The sequence below is a fragment of the Salmo salar genome, chromosome ssa16, assembly GCF_905237065.1.
Source record: "Salmo salar chromosome ssa16, Ssal_v3.1, whole genome shotgun sequence".
NCBI classification, from domain to species: domain Eukaryota; kingdom Metazoa; phylum Chordata; class Actinopteri; order Salmoniformes; family Salmonidae; genus Salmo; species Salmo salar.
The window spans coordinates 29,842,518-29,861,711 of record NC_059457.1 but is presented as its reverse complement, the minus strand read 5'-3'; the positions used below and the strand labels follow the sequence as shown (position 1 = coordinate 29,861,711).

The 19,194-nt window shown below is 41.0% G+C and overlaps 1 protein-coding gene across 3 annotated transcripts in view; it reads left to right on the top strand.

The window, feature by feature from the left end:
• Window positions 1–4,694: 4,694 nt before the first annotated feature.
• Window positions 4,695–19,194, top strand: part of mctp2a (multiple C2 domains, transmembrane 2a) — a 41,629-nt gene continuing 27,129 nt past the window's right edge. The window contains exons 1-8 of one of the 3 annotated variants that reach the window (XM_014149114.2): window positions 4,696–4,866; window positions 6,121–6,856; window positions 6,992–7,234; window positions 8,271–8,367; window positions 17,828–17,970; window positions 18,156–18,232; window positions 18,354–18,465; window positions 18,565–18,594. In XM_014149114.2, the coding sequence (XP_014004589.2) occupies window positions 6,164–6,856; window positions 6,992–7,234; window positions 8,271–8,367; window positions 17,828–17,970; window positions 18,156–18,232; window positions 18,354–18,465; window positions 18,565–18,594 (1,395 nt within the window). In that variant the 5' untranslated portion in view covers window positions 4,696–4,866; window positions 6,121–6,163. Of the gene's footprint in view, window positions 4,867–6,120; window positions 7,235–8,270; window positions 8,368–17,827; window positions 17,971–18,155; window positions 18,233–18,353; window positions 18,466–18,564; window positions 18,595–19,194 lie in introns of all 3 variants that reach the window. The other 2 variants (XM_014149115.2, XM_014149112.2) reach the window with 2 other exon arrangements.

The window sequence follows — 19,194 nt, the reverse complement described above, 5'->3', positions numbered from 1 at the left end:
AACTTCAGCACAAGAACTGTCCGTTGGGAGCTTCATGAAATGGGGTTCCATGGCCGAGCAGCCACACACAAGCCTAAGGTCACCATGCGCAGTGCCAAGCGTCGACTGGAATGGTGTCAAGCTTGCCACCATTGGACTCTGGAGCAAAAAAACAATAAGCCCTAAGACCTAAGTAAAGGGCTTTCCAGACAGGAAGTGGCAGCAGAGTATCCCATTCATTCATTCTCAATTAAGATAGGCGGAGGCGGAATTCTACCCAGACGGAGAGGTCATCGGTGCTCAGTCAGTGGACTGCCATCAGACAATAATATGGTGAAAATAAGGATGTCCTTTGTGAAGGTACTTAGAAATACATGCTCTTGCTTCCAGACAGGTTTGACGAATGGTGGAGAGCAACCACAGGGTCAAACAGGCCACACCAGTTCCAGGTTTCCATATAGCGATAAGAGTGTTTTAACGATGCATATTTCCCATGCATTGAAGATGATGCACTTAGCGACCGTTCTTGCTATGTTACGTTGGAGCATGTGTCTATACGCCCCATTATCTGTGCGTTAGAGATGTCGACGTAGAGTATTTTTTGTTTTTTTATTGAACCTTTATTTAACTAGGCAAGTCAGTTAAGAACAAATTCTTAATTACAGTGACGGCCTACCAAAAGGCAAAAGCCCTCCTGCGGGGACGGGGGCTGGGATAAAAAATTAAATTAAAAATATATATAAATATAGAACAAAACACACATCACGACGAAAGACAACACTACATAAAGAGAGACCTAAGACAACAACATAGCAAGGCAGCAACCCATGACAACACAGCATGGTAGCAACACAATATGGTAGCAACACAAAATAGTAGCAACACAAAACATAGTACAAACATTATTGGGCACAGACAACAGCAAGAAGGTAGAGACAACAATACATCACACAAAGCAGCCACAACTGTCAGTAAGTGTCCATGATTGAGTCTTTGAATGAAGAGATGGTGATAAAACTGTCCAGTTTGAGTGTTTGTTGCAGCTCATTCCAGTTGCTAGCAAACTGAAAAGTGTATGACGTGTCTCCTCTCTAACGCCCAGGAAGCTCAGATTCAAACTCCCATTCGAAAGCTCTGCAAGTGTTATGTCAAAATGCATTCGTTACTCACAAAATATGAGGTTTCGCTGAGCAACCGTCTTCATTTATTACCGTTTGGCCAGTATGTACTTCCAAAAAAGGTATGAATAAAATGTACAAGCAATCTAAAAAATGTATCTTCGGCACATTCAATGTATTGCGCTGTTGTAGAATTCGGCCGTAAGAGCGCAGAAGACAACTCTGATGAGTGCATTTTGTCCCCTTGAATGGACCAATGCCACTTGAAAGTGCTGTGTTAGAGGCCATCTTTCATGGTCCTACTAATCTCTGTCCTCTAACAGCTTCTATACCTTTAGTGTTCCACTAGTGCATGTTTTTGGGGTTCAGTGTTCTGGGCCACCTGTGCATGGTACTGGAAGAGGTCCAGTGTGCATGTATAAAGTAACCAGGCAGGATTTTGGACTGTTTGAGATAGAGGGCAACAGGCCACCTGCAACAGGGGCTTGCCCACTCTGGGCCCCAAGTCCTCGCTTTTAACTGGTTGCCAAGCTGGTGCTTCTTTCATGTGTGCCTGAGCTCTAAGACATTGGCAAATATTGAACAAGGCTTGGTCCAGACTCAAATGCATCGGTTGTCACAGAGTCACCGCTGTTATGCAGAGAAGATCAGTGCGTGAGCATCGCTAGGCCTGTTGTATTAACATCTGTGTGTGGACAAAGCTATTGTTGATTCTCAGCAAACATAAATGCTCACTTTTGATGAGCTTAGGCTTTACCATGGTGCACTGTAAACAAATGGAGATGAATGAAAGAAACAGAGCCTGGATATGTTTTCTACAGACAAGTGATGCTGTGATTGGATGTTAGTGCTGGAGATCAGTAGTAGTAGATCACAGCCATAGCCTGCATTCTTTACTTAGACTCCATAACTCAGAATCCATCTGTATCATATTGTTTGCCCAATATAAATATGTACATCAAAGCATTCCTGTGTATGTACTTTCCTCTTAATTTCTGTGGTTACAGAATGTAAAAATTTTAGACATACTGTACATTAACTCATCTTTTGGGACCATTAGTGACCTACTGTTCCTTTGTTTTGAAGAGCTTCCATAACTTCAGGATTTCCGTGTCCACACTGTAGGCCTGTTTGCTCAACAAATGATCTCTATTTATTTAAAGTGGAGAATGATCGTCATTGTGCCTTTACTTTACCTTTGTAAATGGTCTGTGAAGAATAGTAACGACTTGCCCAACAATTTACTCTTAAGGAGTGTAGACGAGCCTACCGTTACATCTTAAGGTTGTTACGTTCCCCAATAAGAAACCCAAAATATCGCTCCTCAACAGAAAAAGGTAACTAACAAATGAACCACTGACAACCAGAAGGAAACAGGTGGGTTTTTAAAATGTGTTCCGAAAGGCATCCATGGGGGTTCCTCCTGACTGGGTGCTGGCAAAGCAACCTCGAGTAGGATCTTAAACACCATGGATGCCCACTCGCTTTGCCAGATATCAGACAAACTAAAGGAAAAGAAAACCCACAACAGGTAAGGGAGTGCAAACAAAACAGGTGACACAAAATAAAAGGATTGGTTTCACAACTTAGTGGGAGTGCTAAACAGCAGTCGTTCAACAGCTCTCATGCCAACTAGAGCATTGGTTCTGCAGCTCTTAAATATCACCTGTGCCAGCACCGGTGAAACTAACAACTGACTAACGAGGGGCCAGGTGTAACACATCCTGACCAACTAAGATGACTCCAGTCAGTGCACGTCCACACCCAAATATAACCAACCTCGAAATTGAAAACCAAAGCCTGTAACAAGGTCCGAGGACCTTATGTTATTTTCAGAGGTAGACTTGCTCTGGCAGCCAAAACAGGCAAATACGCCATCTAAACGTGACTCGATTATCAATTGGTTCTAGAAACATAAAGCCCTTTACTTTCATATCACTTCAAAATCATTTCACAAACGCAAAACATGCACTTCCTGTACAGTAGTGGATGCTCCTAAGAGGAGGAAGAGATGACCATCCTACTCAGTGAATTTCAGAAGAAAAATAAATTGTGAAACATTAAAAAACAAAACAAATGTATAACACTATACTAAATCTATTCACATGTCTACAAAAAAAACCAGATTAAAACACACTGTTTTGCTATGAAGGTCTATAGTAGCTCAACAGCACTCTCTAGGTTAGCTCCATGGTGTAGCCAAAGGACAGCTATTTTCTGTCCTCTGGGTACATAGACTTCAATACAAAACCTAGGAGGCTCATGGTTCTCACTCCCTTCCATAGACATACACAGTAATTGAGACGACTTCCGGAGGACGTCCTCCAACCCATCAGAGCTCTTGCAGCATGAACTGACATGTTGTCCATCCAATCAAAGGATCAGACAATGAATCTAGTACTGAAAGAATAAGCTACAGCTAGCTAGCACTGCAGTGCATAAAGTGTTTTGAGTAGTTAACTCAAAGAGAGAAAGACAATAGTTGAACAGTTTTGAACAAATACATTTCTTATATTTTTTGAGAGAAGAAGCAGAGATAGCTAGCTATATTTTGTTGTATTTTTTTCTTCTTCGTTTACCTTTCACTTGCTAGTGCAGCTAATTTAGTCTACTCAATAACTGGACACAAACAGAGATTAATGCTATTTTGTGTGCTCGAACAGCCGAAAGAACCCTCACCGAAGTCCAAAACTAACAAATTATTTTGAACTGGTTTGGCTCGGAAGAATGCGGATGCTTTTAGTAGTACAAGCAAGCAAATCCCAATCTTCACTAGCATACAGATTATAGCTAAAGAACTAGTGGAGGAATGTACATAAGCACATACCCGAAGGTTATAGAAATAATACCTTGTGGTAAATAAGAACTCATGTGTAAGCAGTTACAACAAATTACAAATCTCTATACATATACAAATTGCTGGACATGAGGCCGCCAAGTGCAAATCAATTGGCTAGCAAAAATACCAACTCGGTGTGCTATAACACAATATGCATTATGATAAGGTACTTAGTGTTGCATGAACACAAACTTGTGCAAAGTTATTATAAGTAAGGAAATAACAAAGGCAATGTTGGCACCAGGGTAAAATTCCCTGCTGCTTTCATCCAGTTAGGGCTGGTTCTGACCGCAGAATATGCACATTTCTGCATTTGCAGAAACAGGTGAGTGACGTAGCACCCAAAATGGCAGGGAATATTGTACGCTAACCCTAACCCTATAAAGGTGTGTAATAATTAAACTTTTTGTTTTTTGAAAACGATGCCTCGCTGGTATGAAAGATACACTCCTTATGTTTCCAAAACCGTACCACAAGCAATGTGTGTTCACATTCAGACCGACTGTCAGAGCGCTTAACAAAAATTCCCCGGTAAGAAGATACCTTCATCAATATGCGCTAAAGGTAGTTTGCATCTATGAATGGGGTAAGTAAAGACATACAAGCTAGTTCACCACTTAAACCTGCTGTTGGTGGACAGGAAGCATTACCTTGTGATGAAACTCACCTGGTTGGGCCATGAACATTAAAAGGGTGGAACTGGTGTGGCCTGTTTGGCGTTGTTGTTTCTCTCCACCAATCGTCAAACCTGTCTTGAAGCAAGAGCATGTATTTATAAATTCCTTCACAAGTGACTTCCTCATTTTCACCATACTGTTGTCTGATGACTGTCAACTCACTAACTCTCTGGAAGTTTCAAACAACATACTTGGAACATATTTATATTTCCTTTCTGTAAGGTCGTGAAGCAGCGGTGTACTGTCTAAGCAGGTATGTGGATGTTTTTTCATATTTAATGATGTAATATGATGATAATTTGTTAAAGGCCCAGTTTTATATAAATATCAAATTATTTCTGAGTAACAAGGACATTCCTGTACATTTTTCCATTAAAATTGTAAAAAAGAAACAAAAGCAAAAAATTATTATCAAGACAGAATTTTGCTAGGAGTGATCTGAGTGGGGAGGGGAAACCTGAAAACTAGCTGTTATTGGCAGAGAGGTTTGGAACTGGCTTTGTTATTTGTCTATTAACTTATGTATTGCCTGGTGATGTCACCAGGCAAGCCAAAAGTCCACCCATGCAAAACCTGCTAATTAGAAGGTCCTGTGTAGATTGTATTTTCAACCAGCAACTATCAGGAAAAGACACTGATCAAATTGTTTTACAGTGTTCGTTTCATGAACAGCTGTACAATAGGATACAAAAAAAATGAATTTTGACTGCACTGGGCCTTTCACAATCTCTATAGGATACGCTATGAACGGCACTTTGATGAGAACCCAGAAATGTGCGTACACAGAAAGCTAACATATGGAATTGTCTTAAGATGGTCATACCATGATTCTGTATGATTTTGCATTTTAGGACCCCTTTAGGTAAAAAAAATATATATATTTCAAAATTATTTGATAAAATATAGCATTTGGTCTTTACAACTATAGCCCATAGAAACACATTCAATAACACATTCATAAATGTCAAAAAAGACAGTTAGAAAATTAATCACAAGGAATAATGTTTTGAAGTGTCTGTCCTATATCTAGGACATATAATAAAGCCCAGGAAATATATATATTTACACATATTTAACCCCTTATTTTTGTTGGCACAAACTATCTCCATGCTTCCATTCATTTGTATGGGTTACCTTCAGACGACTCCCGTGAATCTTGTGGGGGTCGTAAAGAAAAACGGAGAACACCATCGTGAGAGTGAGAGTCTCCCCTTTTCACAGTGTAGCCCAGACCATTCGGACACTATATATGTTTTCGTGAGAAAACCATGTCTCATGGTCTGACAAACATCGCTGTAGCTCGGCCATCTTCCACCACAGATGCGGAAGGCTGACATAGGCAGATGCGATGGATTGAGACACAGTCCATGCAAAACATATCTCTAGCTTAAACTGATGGATTTTGATGGGGATTTTTGTTATTATATTACTTAGATTGACCAACGGGTGGGTCAATATACTGTCAAGGATGAACCAATAATGCTGTCATTTTATCTTGTCTTTGCAGTCTCTGTGTGAAAGGGTGTTGCCTGTCTTCTGCATCACTCAGCATGGGCCCCAAGAAGAAAACTGTCTGGGAGAACCTGCGTGAGAAGACCAAGACCCAGTTCAACAACATAAAGAAGAAGACAACCCCGGGGAAGCTGGAGAAGAAAAAGCCCAAGCCCCTGCATTATAGACGCAGTATGTCAGTGCCGGACCTGAGGTTTGTTCAGGAAGCTGAATCCTCTCCAGTAGAAAGTGCATTCTCCACAGCCTCGGACGCCATCTTATTTGACAGCTCCTCAGGTTCAAGTGATAATGCCTCTTTTATCTCAGTTCCTCTATTCAAGGACAGGCTGACTGCAACTGATGCAGGCCCCTCAGGTAGAAAGACTGTGTATGATTTGGCTTTCAAAGATAACATGAATGTGTCTGTTTCTAGAATGAGTGCACCTGTGGAGACACAAACTCTCTATGATGAATCAGAAGAGGAGGACATGGCAGCCTTTATGGGCAGAATCCACATGCCATCAGACAAATGGAATACACCTGCAGAGAGGTCAACTTCTTCTGCTTCTTCTACTTCAGCAGAAAGAGTAAAAACACCAGTGGACAGAGGGAACCCACCCGTACCTACCCCGAGATCAAATGCTCCAAATATACATGCGTGCACAACAAGATTGACTTCATCAGTGGAGGGAATTAATGTTTCTACAGAAAGATTGCTCTTCTCTGAAGACAGAGTGGCCGCTAGGGACCAAGTGAGTACATCTACTGAAAGATTTGCTTCTTCTGTCTCTGACCAAACAAGCCTAGTTACAGAGAGACTGTCTGAAACCAGGGAGGGAGGGAAACAACCAGCAGAAGTGAAATGGTCTGTTCCTCCAAAACCACAGGACAGATTGAACATTCCTCCAGATAGATGGTTTCTGCCAGTGAACAGGGCGGACAGGATGGGCACCCCAGACAGGATGGGCACCCCTGCTGACAGTGTGGATGGTTCTGCGTGTGGAACCCCATTAGAGAAAGAACCCTACACGTTCTGGCCCACTGACTCTGAGGACCTGGATATGCCAGAGCCCCCAGTATCCACAGACATCAGAGACATCTTCTGCAGGGAGCTTCAGGAAGACAATGAGGTCAGATGACACACTAATATTGAACTTTATCATACCCTCCACAGATATAGTTCTAGACCTAGTGCATACAGTGTAAAGTCAAAATACGGACTAAAAGACAGTTTTCACACACGTTTTGATATAAAATAAATGTATCTATGTCACAGTAACACAGGATACTTTAGTGACCATAAGACAGTATGTTTGACGTAGTGTATTTTCACTGTGGTCTCATTAGCATGAACATTTGCAAGCTCTCTTTTCACATTCAAATAATGTGGACTGGTTTTTCACACTCTTGAGCTGTTATGCCTGCTCTCTGCCTCAAGGTTTTCTATGATCAGTCTCTAGATCCGTTACAATAGAATTGCATAATGTCAAGGATTGTGCTTAAGATAATGCTTCAGTGGTTCTTTGTCAGAAATGGAACCTTTATTTAACTTGGCAAGTCAGTTAAGAACAAATTCTTATTTACAATGACGGCCTACCCAGGCCAAATCCGGACGACGCTGGGCCAATTGTGTGCCGCACTATGGGACTCCCAATCACGGTCGGCTGTGATACAGCCTGGATTCGAACCAGGGACTGTAGTGACACCTCCAGCACTGAGATGCAGTGCCTTAGACCGCTGTGGCACTCGGGAGCCCGATATGATGTCAAATAGAAGCAAACATTTTTTCGAAGCTTTTGTGTAGACCTGAAGTCACTTCCAAGGTATTATCTGTGGATCTGTCTAATTGATGTTTGCTATGCATGGCCGGAAACTTGCTGATCTAACTAGTTGCAGTCACAATTATAATAAGTTCAACATTGGTCAAGAACGACGACCGAACATTATAACACATAACTTTGTTCCATACTTTGTAGATGTCTTTTTGTTATGCTTACATTCTTTCACCTGTAGTTACCCAACGAGCACAATGACTTCTATGCCCAGCCCTTGCAGGCAACAATGTGAATACTGGACTTGGACATCCAGACCTTGTTAATGATAATGGACAACACTAAGGCTGTAGACTATAGAGCATCATATCAATGTGATTCCTTTCATTGACAGGCTATGGCAGCAGGGAGCCTACCTGGTCCTATTCAGAAGTACCTCCTCACTGTCAACCTGAAGGAGGGCAGGAACCTGGTCATCAGAGACCGCAACGGTAAGTGGAGGAGGTCTACATATGGATGAACGTAATCTCTGAGGCATGCTCTGAGGCATGCTGGGTATATTGATATATACAGTTGAAGTCAGAAGTTTACATACACCTTAGCCAAATACATTTAAACTCAGTTTTTCACAATCCCTGACATTTAATCCTAGTAAACATTTTCTGTCTTAGGTCAGTTAGGATCACCACTTTGTTTTAAGAATGTGATGTATCAGAATAAAGAAGAGAGAATGATTTATTTCAGCATTTATTTCTTTCATCACATTCCCAGTAGGTCAGAAGTTTACATACACTCAATTAGTATTTGGTAGTGTTGCCTTTAAATTGTTTAACTTGGGGTAAAACGTTTCGGGTAGCCTTCCACAAGCTTCCCACAATAAGTTGGGTGAATTTTGTCCCATTCTGTCACGACATCGACGGAAGGTGGCGCCCCTCCTCACCCGGGCGGCGCTCGGCGGTCGTCGTCGCCGGCCTACTAGCTGCCACCGATCCTTTGTTTCATTTTCGGTTGGTTAGGTCTACGTTAGGTACGCACCTGTTTTGTATTAGTTTATTAGTGGGGGGGGTGTATTTATTCTTGCTATGTAGGTTTGTTTTTTGTGTGTGATTATTTTACGTCAGGACGATTCGTCTGGGTCCCTCTGCCTGTGGGTTTTGCAGAGTATATTGTGGGCTGCGTCCCTACATTGTGTGCGGGCTGGTATTTTGGGCTTTTTGTATTGTTGGACTTGTGTCTCCTGCGCTTGATTTCACCCCTCCTGCTTCCTTGAGCCGCCTGACACATTCCTCCTGACAGAGTTGCTGTAACTGAGTCAGGTTTGTAGGCCTCCTTGCTCGCAACGCTTTTTCAGTTCTGCCCAAAAATGTTCTATAGGATTGAGGTCAGGGCATTGTGGAAGGCCACTCCAATACCTTGACTCTGTTGTCCTTAAGCCATTTTGCCACAACTTTGGAAGTATGCTTGGGGTCATTGTCCATTTGGAAGACCCATTTGCGACCAAGCTCTAACTTCCTGACTGATGTCTTGAGATGTTTCTTCAATATAGCCACAAAATTTTCCTCCCTCATGATGCCATCTATTTTGTGAAGTACACCAGTCACTCCTGCAGCAAAGCACCTCCACAACATGATGCTGCCACCCCCGTGCTTCACGGTTGGGATGGTGTTCTTCGGCTTGCAAGCCTCCCCCTTTTTCCTCCAAACATAACGATGGTCTTTATGGCCATTTTTGTTTCATCAGACCAGAGGACATTTCTCCAAAAAGTATGATCTTTGTTCCCATGTGCAGTTGCAAACTGAAGTCTGACTTTTTTATTGCTGTTTTGCAGCAGTTGCTTCTTCCTTGCTGAGCGGCCTTTCAGGTTAATTCGATATAGGATTTGTTTTACTGTGGATATAGATACCTTTGTACCTGTTTCCTCCAGCATCTTCACAAGGTCCTTTGCTGTTGTTCTGGGATTGATTTGCACTTTTCGCACCAAAGTACGTTCATCTTTAGGAGACAGAAGTGTCACCTTCCTAAGCGGTATGATGGCTGCGTGGTCCCATGGTGTTTATACTTGCGTACTATTATTTGTACAGATGAATGTGGCACCTTCAGGCATTTGGAAATTGCTCCCAAGGATGAACCAGACTTTGGCTGATTTATTTTGATTTTCCCATTATGTCAAGCAAAGAGGCACTGAGTTTAAAGGTAGGTCTTGAAATACATCCACAGGTACACGTCCAATTGACTCAAATTATGTCAATTAGCCTATCAGAAGCTTCTAAAGCCATGACATCATTTTCGGGAATTTTCCGAGCTGTTTAAAGGCAGTCACCTTAGTGTATGTAAACTTCTGATCCACTGGAATTGTGATACAGTGAAATAATCTGTCTGTAAACAATTGTTGGAAAAATGACTTTTGTCATGCACAAAGTAGAGGTCCTAACCAACTTGCAAAAACTACAGTTTGTTAACAAGGCATTTGTGGAGTCGTTGAAAAACAAGTTTTAATGACTCCAACATAAGTGTATGTAAACTTCCGACTTCAACTGTACATACTTACAATTTGAGGAGGAGTGGATTATGCTGAGTCAGATGATGACAAAGCAGTTAACTTTTCTAGGGTATGGGGCAGTATTTTGACATCCAGATGAAAGGCGTGCCCAAATTAAACTCCCTGCTACTCAGGCTCAGAAGGTAGGATATGCATATTATTAGTAGAGTTGGATATAAAATACTCTGAAGTTTCTAAAACTGTTTGAATGATGTCTGTGAGTATATCAGAAGTCATATGGTAGGCAAAACCCTGAAAAATCCAACCAGGAAGTGTGGAAATCTGAGGTTTGTAGTTTTTCAAGTGATTGCCTATACAGTATACAGTGACTTAGGGTTCATTTTGCACTTCCTAAGGCTTCCACTAGATGTCAACAGTCTTTGGAACGTTGCTTCAGACTTCTACTGTGAATATGGATAGAATAACAGCTCCTGGAAGTAGAGGAGTGAGAAAATGACATGAGCTCAGTGGCGCACGCTCATGTGAGAGTTAGCTGTGTTCCTTTTCTTTTCTGAAGACATTGGAATTGTCCGGTTGGAATATTACTGAAGATTTATGTTAAAAACATCCTAAAGATTGATGCTATACATCGTTTGACATATTTCTACGAACGTAAATATAACTTTTTGGGACTTTTCGTCGTGACATTTTGCGCGCGCTTCCTGCATTTGGAGTAGTGGACTGAACGCGCAAACAAAAAGGAGGTATTTGGACATAAATGATGGACTTTATCGAACAAAACAAACATTTATTGTGGACCTGGGATTCCTGGGAGTGCATTCTGATGAAGATCATCAAAGGTAAGTGAATATTTATAATATTATTTCAGAGTTTTGTTGACTCCACAAAATGGCGGGTTTGGTTTCGTGTCTGAATGCTGTACTCAGATTATTGCACAGTGTGCTTTCGCTGTAAAGTTTTTTTAAAATCTGACACAGCGGTTGCATTAAGGAGAAGTGTATCTATATTCTTTGAATAACAGTTTAATATTTTATCAATGTTTATGATGAGTATTTCTGTAAATTGATGTGCTCATTCACCAGAAGTTTTGGGAGGCAAAACATTTCTGATCAGTACACGCCATTGTAAAATGTGTTTTTTGGATAGAAATATGAACTTTATCGAGCAAAACATACATGTATTGTGTAACATGAAGTCCTATGAGTGCCATCTGATGAAGATCATCAAAGGTTAGTGATTCATTTTAGCTGTATTTCTAGTTTTTGTGACGCCTCTCCTTGCTTGGAAAATGGCTGTGTGGTTTTTCTTGTATAGGTGCTGTCCTAACATAATCTAATGCTATGCTTTTGCCGTAAAGCCTTTTTGAAATCGGACAAGGTGGTTGGATTAACGAGAAGTGTATCTTTAAAATGGGATGTAATAGTTGTATGTTTGATAAATTTGAATTATGAGATTTTTGTTGTTTTGAATTTGGCGCCCTTCTATTTCACTTTCTGTTGGCAGTGTGTCCCGCATACCCCAGAGAGGTTTAATTATATTTACTTTGCTGATCTTAAAAAACTATTGTGGACGCACATACTGTACAAAGGGCACCTACCTGTGTCAAATGTATTTTTTACAGTGATTACAGCATGCTGTTCTTGTTCATCGTTATTTTCACCTGCGTAAAGACATATGTTCATATCACATTAGCTGCTCTAAACAGTATGTTTTCACTGTTTTAGACAAACTGAAGCAGAGCAATTGAGATTATACACTACCGTTCAAAAGTTTGGGGTCATTTAGAAATGTCCTTGTTTTTGATAGAAAAGCATATTTTTGTCCATTTAAAAGAACATCAAATTGATCAGTGTAGACATTGTTAATGTTGCAAATGAATATTGTAGCTGGAAACAACATATTTTTTTAAATGGAATATCTACATAGGCGTACAGAGGACTTGTGAGCCATCTGTTTCTCAAACTAGACACTCTAATGTACTTGTCCTCTTGCTCAGTTGTGCAACGGGGCCTCCCACTCCTCTTTCTATTCTGGTTAGAGCCAGTTTGTGCTGTTTTGTGAAGGGAGTTGTACACAGAGTCAGTTTCTTGGCAATTTCTCGCATGGAATAGCCTTAATTTCTCAGAACAAGAATAGACTGACGAGTTTCAGAAGAAAGTCTTTGCTTCTGGCCATTTTGAGCCTGTAATCGAACCCACAAATGCTGATGCTCCAGATACTCAACTAGTTTAAAAACAGTTTTCAGCTGTGCTAACATAATTGCAAAAGGGTTTTCTAATGATCAATCAATGGGCCTCTGTACGCCTGTGTAGATATTCCATTAGAAATCAGTAGTTTCCAGCTACAATATTCATTTACAACATTAACAATGTCTACACTTTATTTCTGATCAATTTGATGTTATTTTAATGGACAAAAAAATGTGCTTTTCTTTCAAAAAAAAATTCATTTCTAAGTGACCCCAAACTTTTGAATGGTAGTGTATATTTGGTGAAACTGTCCCTCAAATTGTTTGCTTTACTATGGTAATTTCCAATAGAAACTGTGTTCCACTTTCACTCAACACTAATCCCACCCTGACTTTCAGGGTGTGTCTCATACACACAGAAGTCACACAGAGGGAAATGTTGTGGTCTACAGTATGTGTAGGCCTAATGACAATGCTTTTGATCAATGCTACTGTTTACAAGTGAAGGTCCCTGTTAAATGTTGTCGCTGAAGAGCAGGGAGATACCAGAAAAGCATGCAGTCAGACCAGATTTGGTCTCTGTCGCCAAAACACACCTGGGAGCCTTTCCTTATGGAAGCACACCCTACTCCACTCCATATTAGCAGTTACACTAGAGGTTACATGGGTCTGGTATCTTAGACATGTTTCTGTCACTTTGGAAAAGATGGATGATCTTCATATAATGCAGAAGTTTGTTTTGCCAGCCAAGCTCCACCACAGTATTCCTAGTGGTGTGCTGAATAGATTGCGAAGCACTGTGGCGGTTTCTATGTAAGCAAACATGTGTGGAGAAACAAATTGTGGTGCGGTTTTAATAACCAATGCAAATTTTAGAGGCTAAATTGTTAAGTCATTTGGAGAGTGCATGCAATGTTTTGCAGCTGCTGGCAAACTATTTTCCTGCCACAAATGACAAACTGCCACCTGCTGGAGATTTCCTAAAATACATCCTAAGAAGTTCTCACCTTTTTGTGTGTTCTGAACCCCTGAAAGGAAATCCCTGTTCTTAGATCATTATGGTTTGAAATATTTGTTTACTTTCTCATAATTATGAGTTTAGTCCGCATAGGACAGTAGATGTTGACTTGTTGGAATGTCATTATATAGCATTCTATCATATTCTACACAGATTAGATCAGGGATGGGCAACTGTTTTTGGAACTCAGTCAGGGTCTCAATGTACTTTTGAGAGAAGAATACACAAGGTGCAATTTCGAAACTTGGTTGTGCATCAGCAGTTTTTCTCTTGTTTTATCAGTCACTGACAGTCACTCAATTAGCCATGTCAGCTAACAATTTTTAGATTGGTAAATTAGTCTAGTCCGCTATCTAAACTTGTAGTAATCATGGCCGAATACCGACCATTCATGCATGGCACGTGCCCAGGGGCCCTGACCTCCAAGGGGACCCAATTGATTTTGTTAGTCACTCTCACTCAGATATCACATTAACGTGGCATAAGTCATGGCAAAATGTGTAGAATTGCAGGAAATGTACTTTAAAACTGCAAACATTTCTCTGCACCCCATGGCAAAATGGATTGAATTGCAGGAAATTAACTGGATAAATAAATATCTGTCCCATGGCAAAATTTGTGGAATTGCATGAAATGTGTTATACAATTGCTCAATTCTCTCTGCCCCATGGCAAACATTTGTAAAATTGCAGGTAATTAACTTTATAACATAAACTTTTCTCTCTGCCGCCAAGACAGGTGCCAGTAAAATGTTTTGCCTGCAAGGTGGGGGAGCCCCCCAACCAAATCTCGCTTAAGGGCCCTACACACCCTACACACGACAGAACGTAGTTTTCACACGTTGTTCTAAATACTTTTGTTTGGCTCAAATTTTGGAACGGAACATATACGACGCTCTGTCGCTCTGTTTGCGTGAAGTGTGTAGCGTCCTTTAGGGCCCCCAAAAGGCTAGGGCCGGCCCCATCAAAGTTGCCCATCCCTGAATTATACTTAACGACTGTGGAATACTAACTGACTGTTTGGGGTCTGGATCCAAAAAAGGATTGATTGTTAGACATAACATTTTCTGAATATGAATTATCTATTCTCACCTCCAAAATACAACTCAAATGTTTCTCAAATGCATACCTCCATTTTTTTTACATTTCCTCAGTCATCTGTCAATTGTCATTGTGGACTTGTAGGGATGCAAAGGGATTTCGTTTGGGGAAGCAGCAACCTCAAGTGTCAATACACTGAATTGCTGTTTGAAAGTAACGTGTGGCCTTCATTCATTTCTCCTCTGCTATTGAAAACCAAACATCACTGCAACATTTTGTTTGTTTGATTTTATGAACAGTTGGATGTTTTTGGCTGCATTTCAATAAAACCTTCTTAGATCTCCAATCTTAAGTTTCACCTGACTGACCATCGCTGCCATATGTAGGCTTTTTTTATTTTCTCCATTTCAAATCAAATGTTATTTGTCAAACACATACATTTTCAACTAGGCAAGTCAGTTAAGAACAATTTCTTATTTTCAATGACAGCCCAGGAACAGTGGGTTAACTGCCTTGTTCAGGGGAAGAACGACAGATTTTTTACCTTGTCAGCTCAGGGATTCAATCTTGCAACCTTTTGGTTACTAGTCCAACGCTCTAACCACTAGGCTACCTGCTGCCCTAATAGAACAGGTGTAGACCTTACTGTGAAATGCTTACTTACAAGCCCTTAATCAGCAATGCAGTTTTAAGAATAATAAGAGTTTGGAAAAAGATTTACTAAATAAACTAAAGTAAAAAATAAAAGGCAACAATAAAATAACAATAACGAGGCTATATACAGGCGGTACCGGTACGGAGTCAATGTGCGGGGGTACAGTTTCGTCGAGGTAGTTGAGATAATATGTACAGTACCAGTCAACATTTTGGACACACCTACTCAGTCAAGGGTTTTTCTTAATTTTTTTACTATTTTCTACATTGTAGAATAATAGTGAAGACATCACAATATGAAATTGCACATATGGAATCATGTAGTAACCAGAAAAGTGTTAAACAAATCAAAATATATTTTGTATTTTAGATTCTTCAAAGTAGCCACTCTTTGCCTTGATGACAGCTTTGCACACTCTTGGCATTCTCTCAACCAGCTTCATGAGGAATGCTTTTCTAACAGTATTGAAAGAGTTCCCACATATGCTGAGCACTTGTTGGCTGATTTTCCTTCACTCTGCATTCCAAACCATCTCAATTGGTTTGATGTCGGGTGATTGTGGAGGCTAGGTCATCTGATGCAGCACTCCATCATTGTCGTTATTCTGTGGATCTGTTGGAGCGGTATGCAAATTGGAGTGGGATGATGGTGTTGACGTGAGCCATGACCAGCCTTTCAAAGCACTTCATGGCTACAGACGTGAGTGCTATGGGTCGGTAGTCATTTAGGCAGGTTCTTGAGCACAGGGACTATGGTGGGCTGCTTGAAACATTTAGGTATTACAGACTCGGCCAGGGACAGGTTGAAAATGTAATTGAAGACACTTGCCAGTGGGTCAGCACATGCTTGGAGTACATGTGCTGGTAATCCGTCTGGCCCTTCAGCCTTGTGAATGTTAACCTGTTTAAAGGTCTTGCTCACATTGACTACGGCTAGCATGGTCAAACAGTCATCTGGAACAGCTGGTGCTCTCATGCATGCTTCAGTGTTGCTTGCCTCAAAGCACGCATAGAAGTAATTTAGCTTGTCTGGTAGGCTTGTCCCTGGACAGCTCGCGGCTGGGCCTCGCAAGCATCGGAGCCGGTGTAGTAGGATTTAATCTTAGTCCTGTATTTATGCTTTGCCTGTTTGATAGTTCATTTGAGGGCACAGCGGGATTTCTTAAGTGTCCAGGTTAGAGTCCCACTCCTTGAAAGTGGCAGCTCTACCCTTTAGCACAGTGCAGATTTTGGCTGTAATCCATGGCTTCTGGTTGGGGTATGTACGTACGGTTACTGTGGGGATAATGTCATCGATGCACTTATTGATGAAGCCAGAAACTGATGTGGCATACTCCTGAATGCCATCGGATGAGCCCCGGAACATATTCCAGTCTCTGCTAGCAAAACAGTCCTGTAGCTTAGCATCTGCATTATCTGACCACTTCCGCATTAAGCGAGTCACTGGTCCTTGCTGCTTTAGTTTTTGCTTGTAAGCAGGAATCAGGAAGATAGAATTATGTAGCCCTCCACTTGTGCTGAGGTTTCCTGTGTAACTGTGGCCATGGCTTCCCTGGCCTTGTTGTCTCGAGCCACAGCTCCCTGCTAGTTGAGACCTTACTTTTCCTGACAGGATGTCACCATGATGATGATGCAATCCCCGCACGCCCGCTGCCTCTCCACCGTTTTTCCAACAATAAACATGGTGCCAGAGACCCACCAACACCATCCACTGTCATTACATATTCTAAAAGGACCCTTGCCACCAGCCCCCACTTTTATTTTTTTGTTCTCCCTTTTTTTCACCGTTAATTTCCATCGTCACCGTTCTCAGTCATGCCAGAGCTTTTCTTCTCACTGGCTGCCACATTCTTCTCCTGTCAAGTTGCCTGGAGGTTTCCCTGTCACAGACTGGCAGGGTGGAGCTGCTGTGGGTCCTGCCTGCCTTTGGGAGATGTTCATTTGGAGTGGGGAGCTGACAGGCCTGACAGCCCATCCCCGCAGGGCTTTGTCATGTGATTCAAGCCTCCCTGCAGGCTCTCTCAAGCACCCCTTTATTCCTCCATACAAATGAAGGCATGGGACTGGCTTTCATTTTTCAGCCAATCTGCATGCAATGGCTGAAACAAAGACAGCCTGTCCCCCCACCCCACCACCAGGCAGACTTTCTTAACAGGCTTGGGAGATTAACACCGGTTGCTCCTGGTTTCTGGACTTTATTTGCTGGTTGTCTCATGCTGGCGAGGGTTTCTACTCTTTCACAATTAAACAGCTACATCCCTCTGTTTTCTGAAATAAATGTGGGGTGCACCTCCTCCCTGCATATCTCAGTTTCTCACACAACCGCTCTTTGATTTATCTAGCTGGGGGGAGGGTGCAGATCTGTCTTGTCATATATATAAAAATATATATATGTGATATCTTTTTTTAGTACCATTTTTGTAAATGATGATACTCACCCCTTAGCAAGTATGATTTTGTGTCATGATTGATTTTGTTGATAATGTTGTTATCTTATAATGGTTTTTATATGCTATTATCTGAACATTCCATTTTCCTTAATTTTCTCTAGGTACAAGTGATCCTTATGTCAAGTTCAAACTGGAAGGAAAGACGTTTTACAAAAGCAAAGTTGTGTATAAGAACCTGAATCCAAAATGGAGTGAGTCCTTCTCTTTCCCCCTGCAGGATTGGGAGCAGGTTGTCGACGTGAGGGTGAGTATCCCATTAATCTGTTGTTTTGACTTACGTTGTCTAAGTACTTATATTGTCTTAAGTGTCATAGCTATGGCCTGCATAGGATACACAACTGGCATACAATAAGAGTTAATTGTGCCAAAGCCTGATAGACATACAAAAACCATATTTTATACTGAGTATGGTGTTTCTAATTGCTGTAGGTCTATGATAAGGACCGTACCACTGATGAATTCATGGGTTCCAGCACAATTGTGATCAAAAACCTTGAATTAGACAAGTGAGTAATACACACACTACTAATCACTCAGCCTGTATATCATCTAGTAAACTGAAAAACTTATTGTGTAGACTCAATCTGGTAAATGATTGTATGTGTCTGTATCTCTCTCTCTGTCCAGGACCAGTGAGATGGTGCTAAGTCTGGAGGACCCCAGCAGTCTGGAGGATGACATGGGCGTCATCGTCATTGACACATGCCTAACTTTCAGAGATGCTACGATCAAAAGACCAGTAAGCATCATTTGATTGGAGTCTCTAAATAATGTTGCATCTCAGATTTTCAAACTCCATATTTTCAAGTTTATCCATAAATGTTTATCTCCGTTACAGAAACGGCACCAGAAAAATAGAAGATTTAGGGTAGGACATTGAATTTTCTACTTTCTACTTGCATATTTTTGTTGTGTAAATGTGTTCAATGCCAATATCTGCCAATGTGTCTATTGCTAGGATAGATATTCACAATACCAGTTATACTAACAGTATACTCCTCATTACTCGTCAGATGAGAAATCCAAATATGGCTGATATTGTGCCTAATTTTCAGCAGCAGGGGGCAGTATATCACTGCATTATAAACGATGATCATGACAAAGAACGAAGTCAAGTCCTAGGATTTTTGTTTTTGTGCATGCGTTTTCAACCTTAATTGTGTGAAATAATGTATTTCTTAGTTAATGGGGTTAACTTCCTTGTCACATTGCCAGCGACAAGTTTTGTTTTTGGAATAGTATTGTGTAAACAATGTCAGACTAAACCATACATTAGAATGATCTAAACATTTTAACTTCATATTTACATGTTAAATAAGCACATTTAGGAGTAGAGACTGTTTGGGGTTTAATATACAGCCCTATCTATTTTGAAGCATTGCGATTTAGGCTGAAATTGGAGGCAGTTAAAGTGTTTTGTTTTTTAGACTGACACTTCTCTCATTACGGTGATTGTGGGTTTATTCTC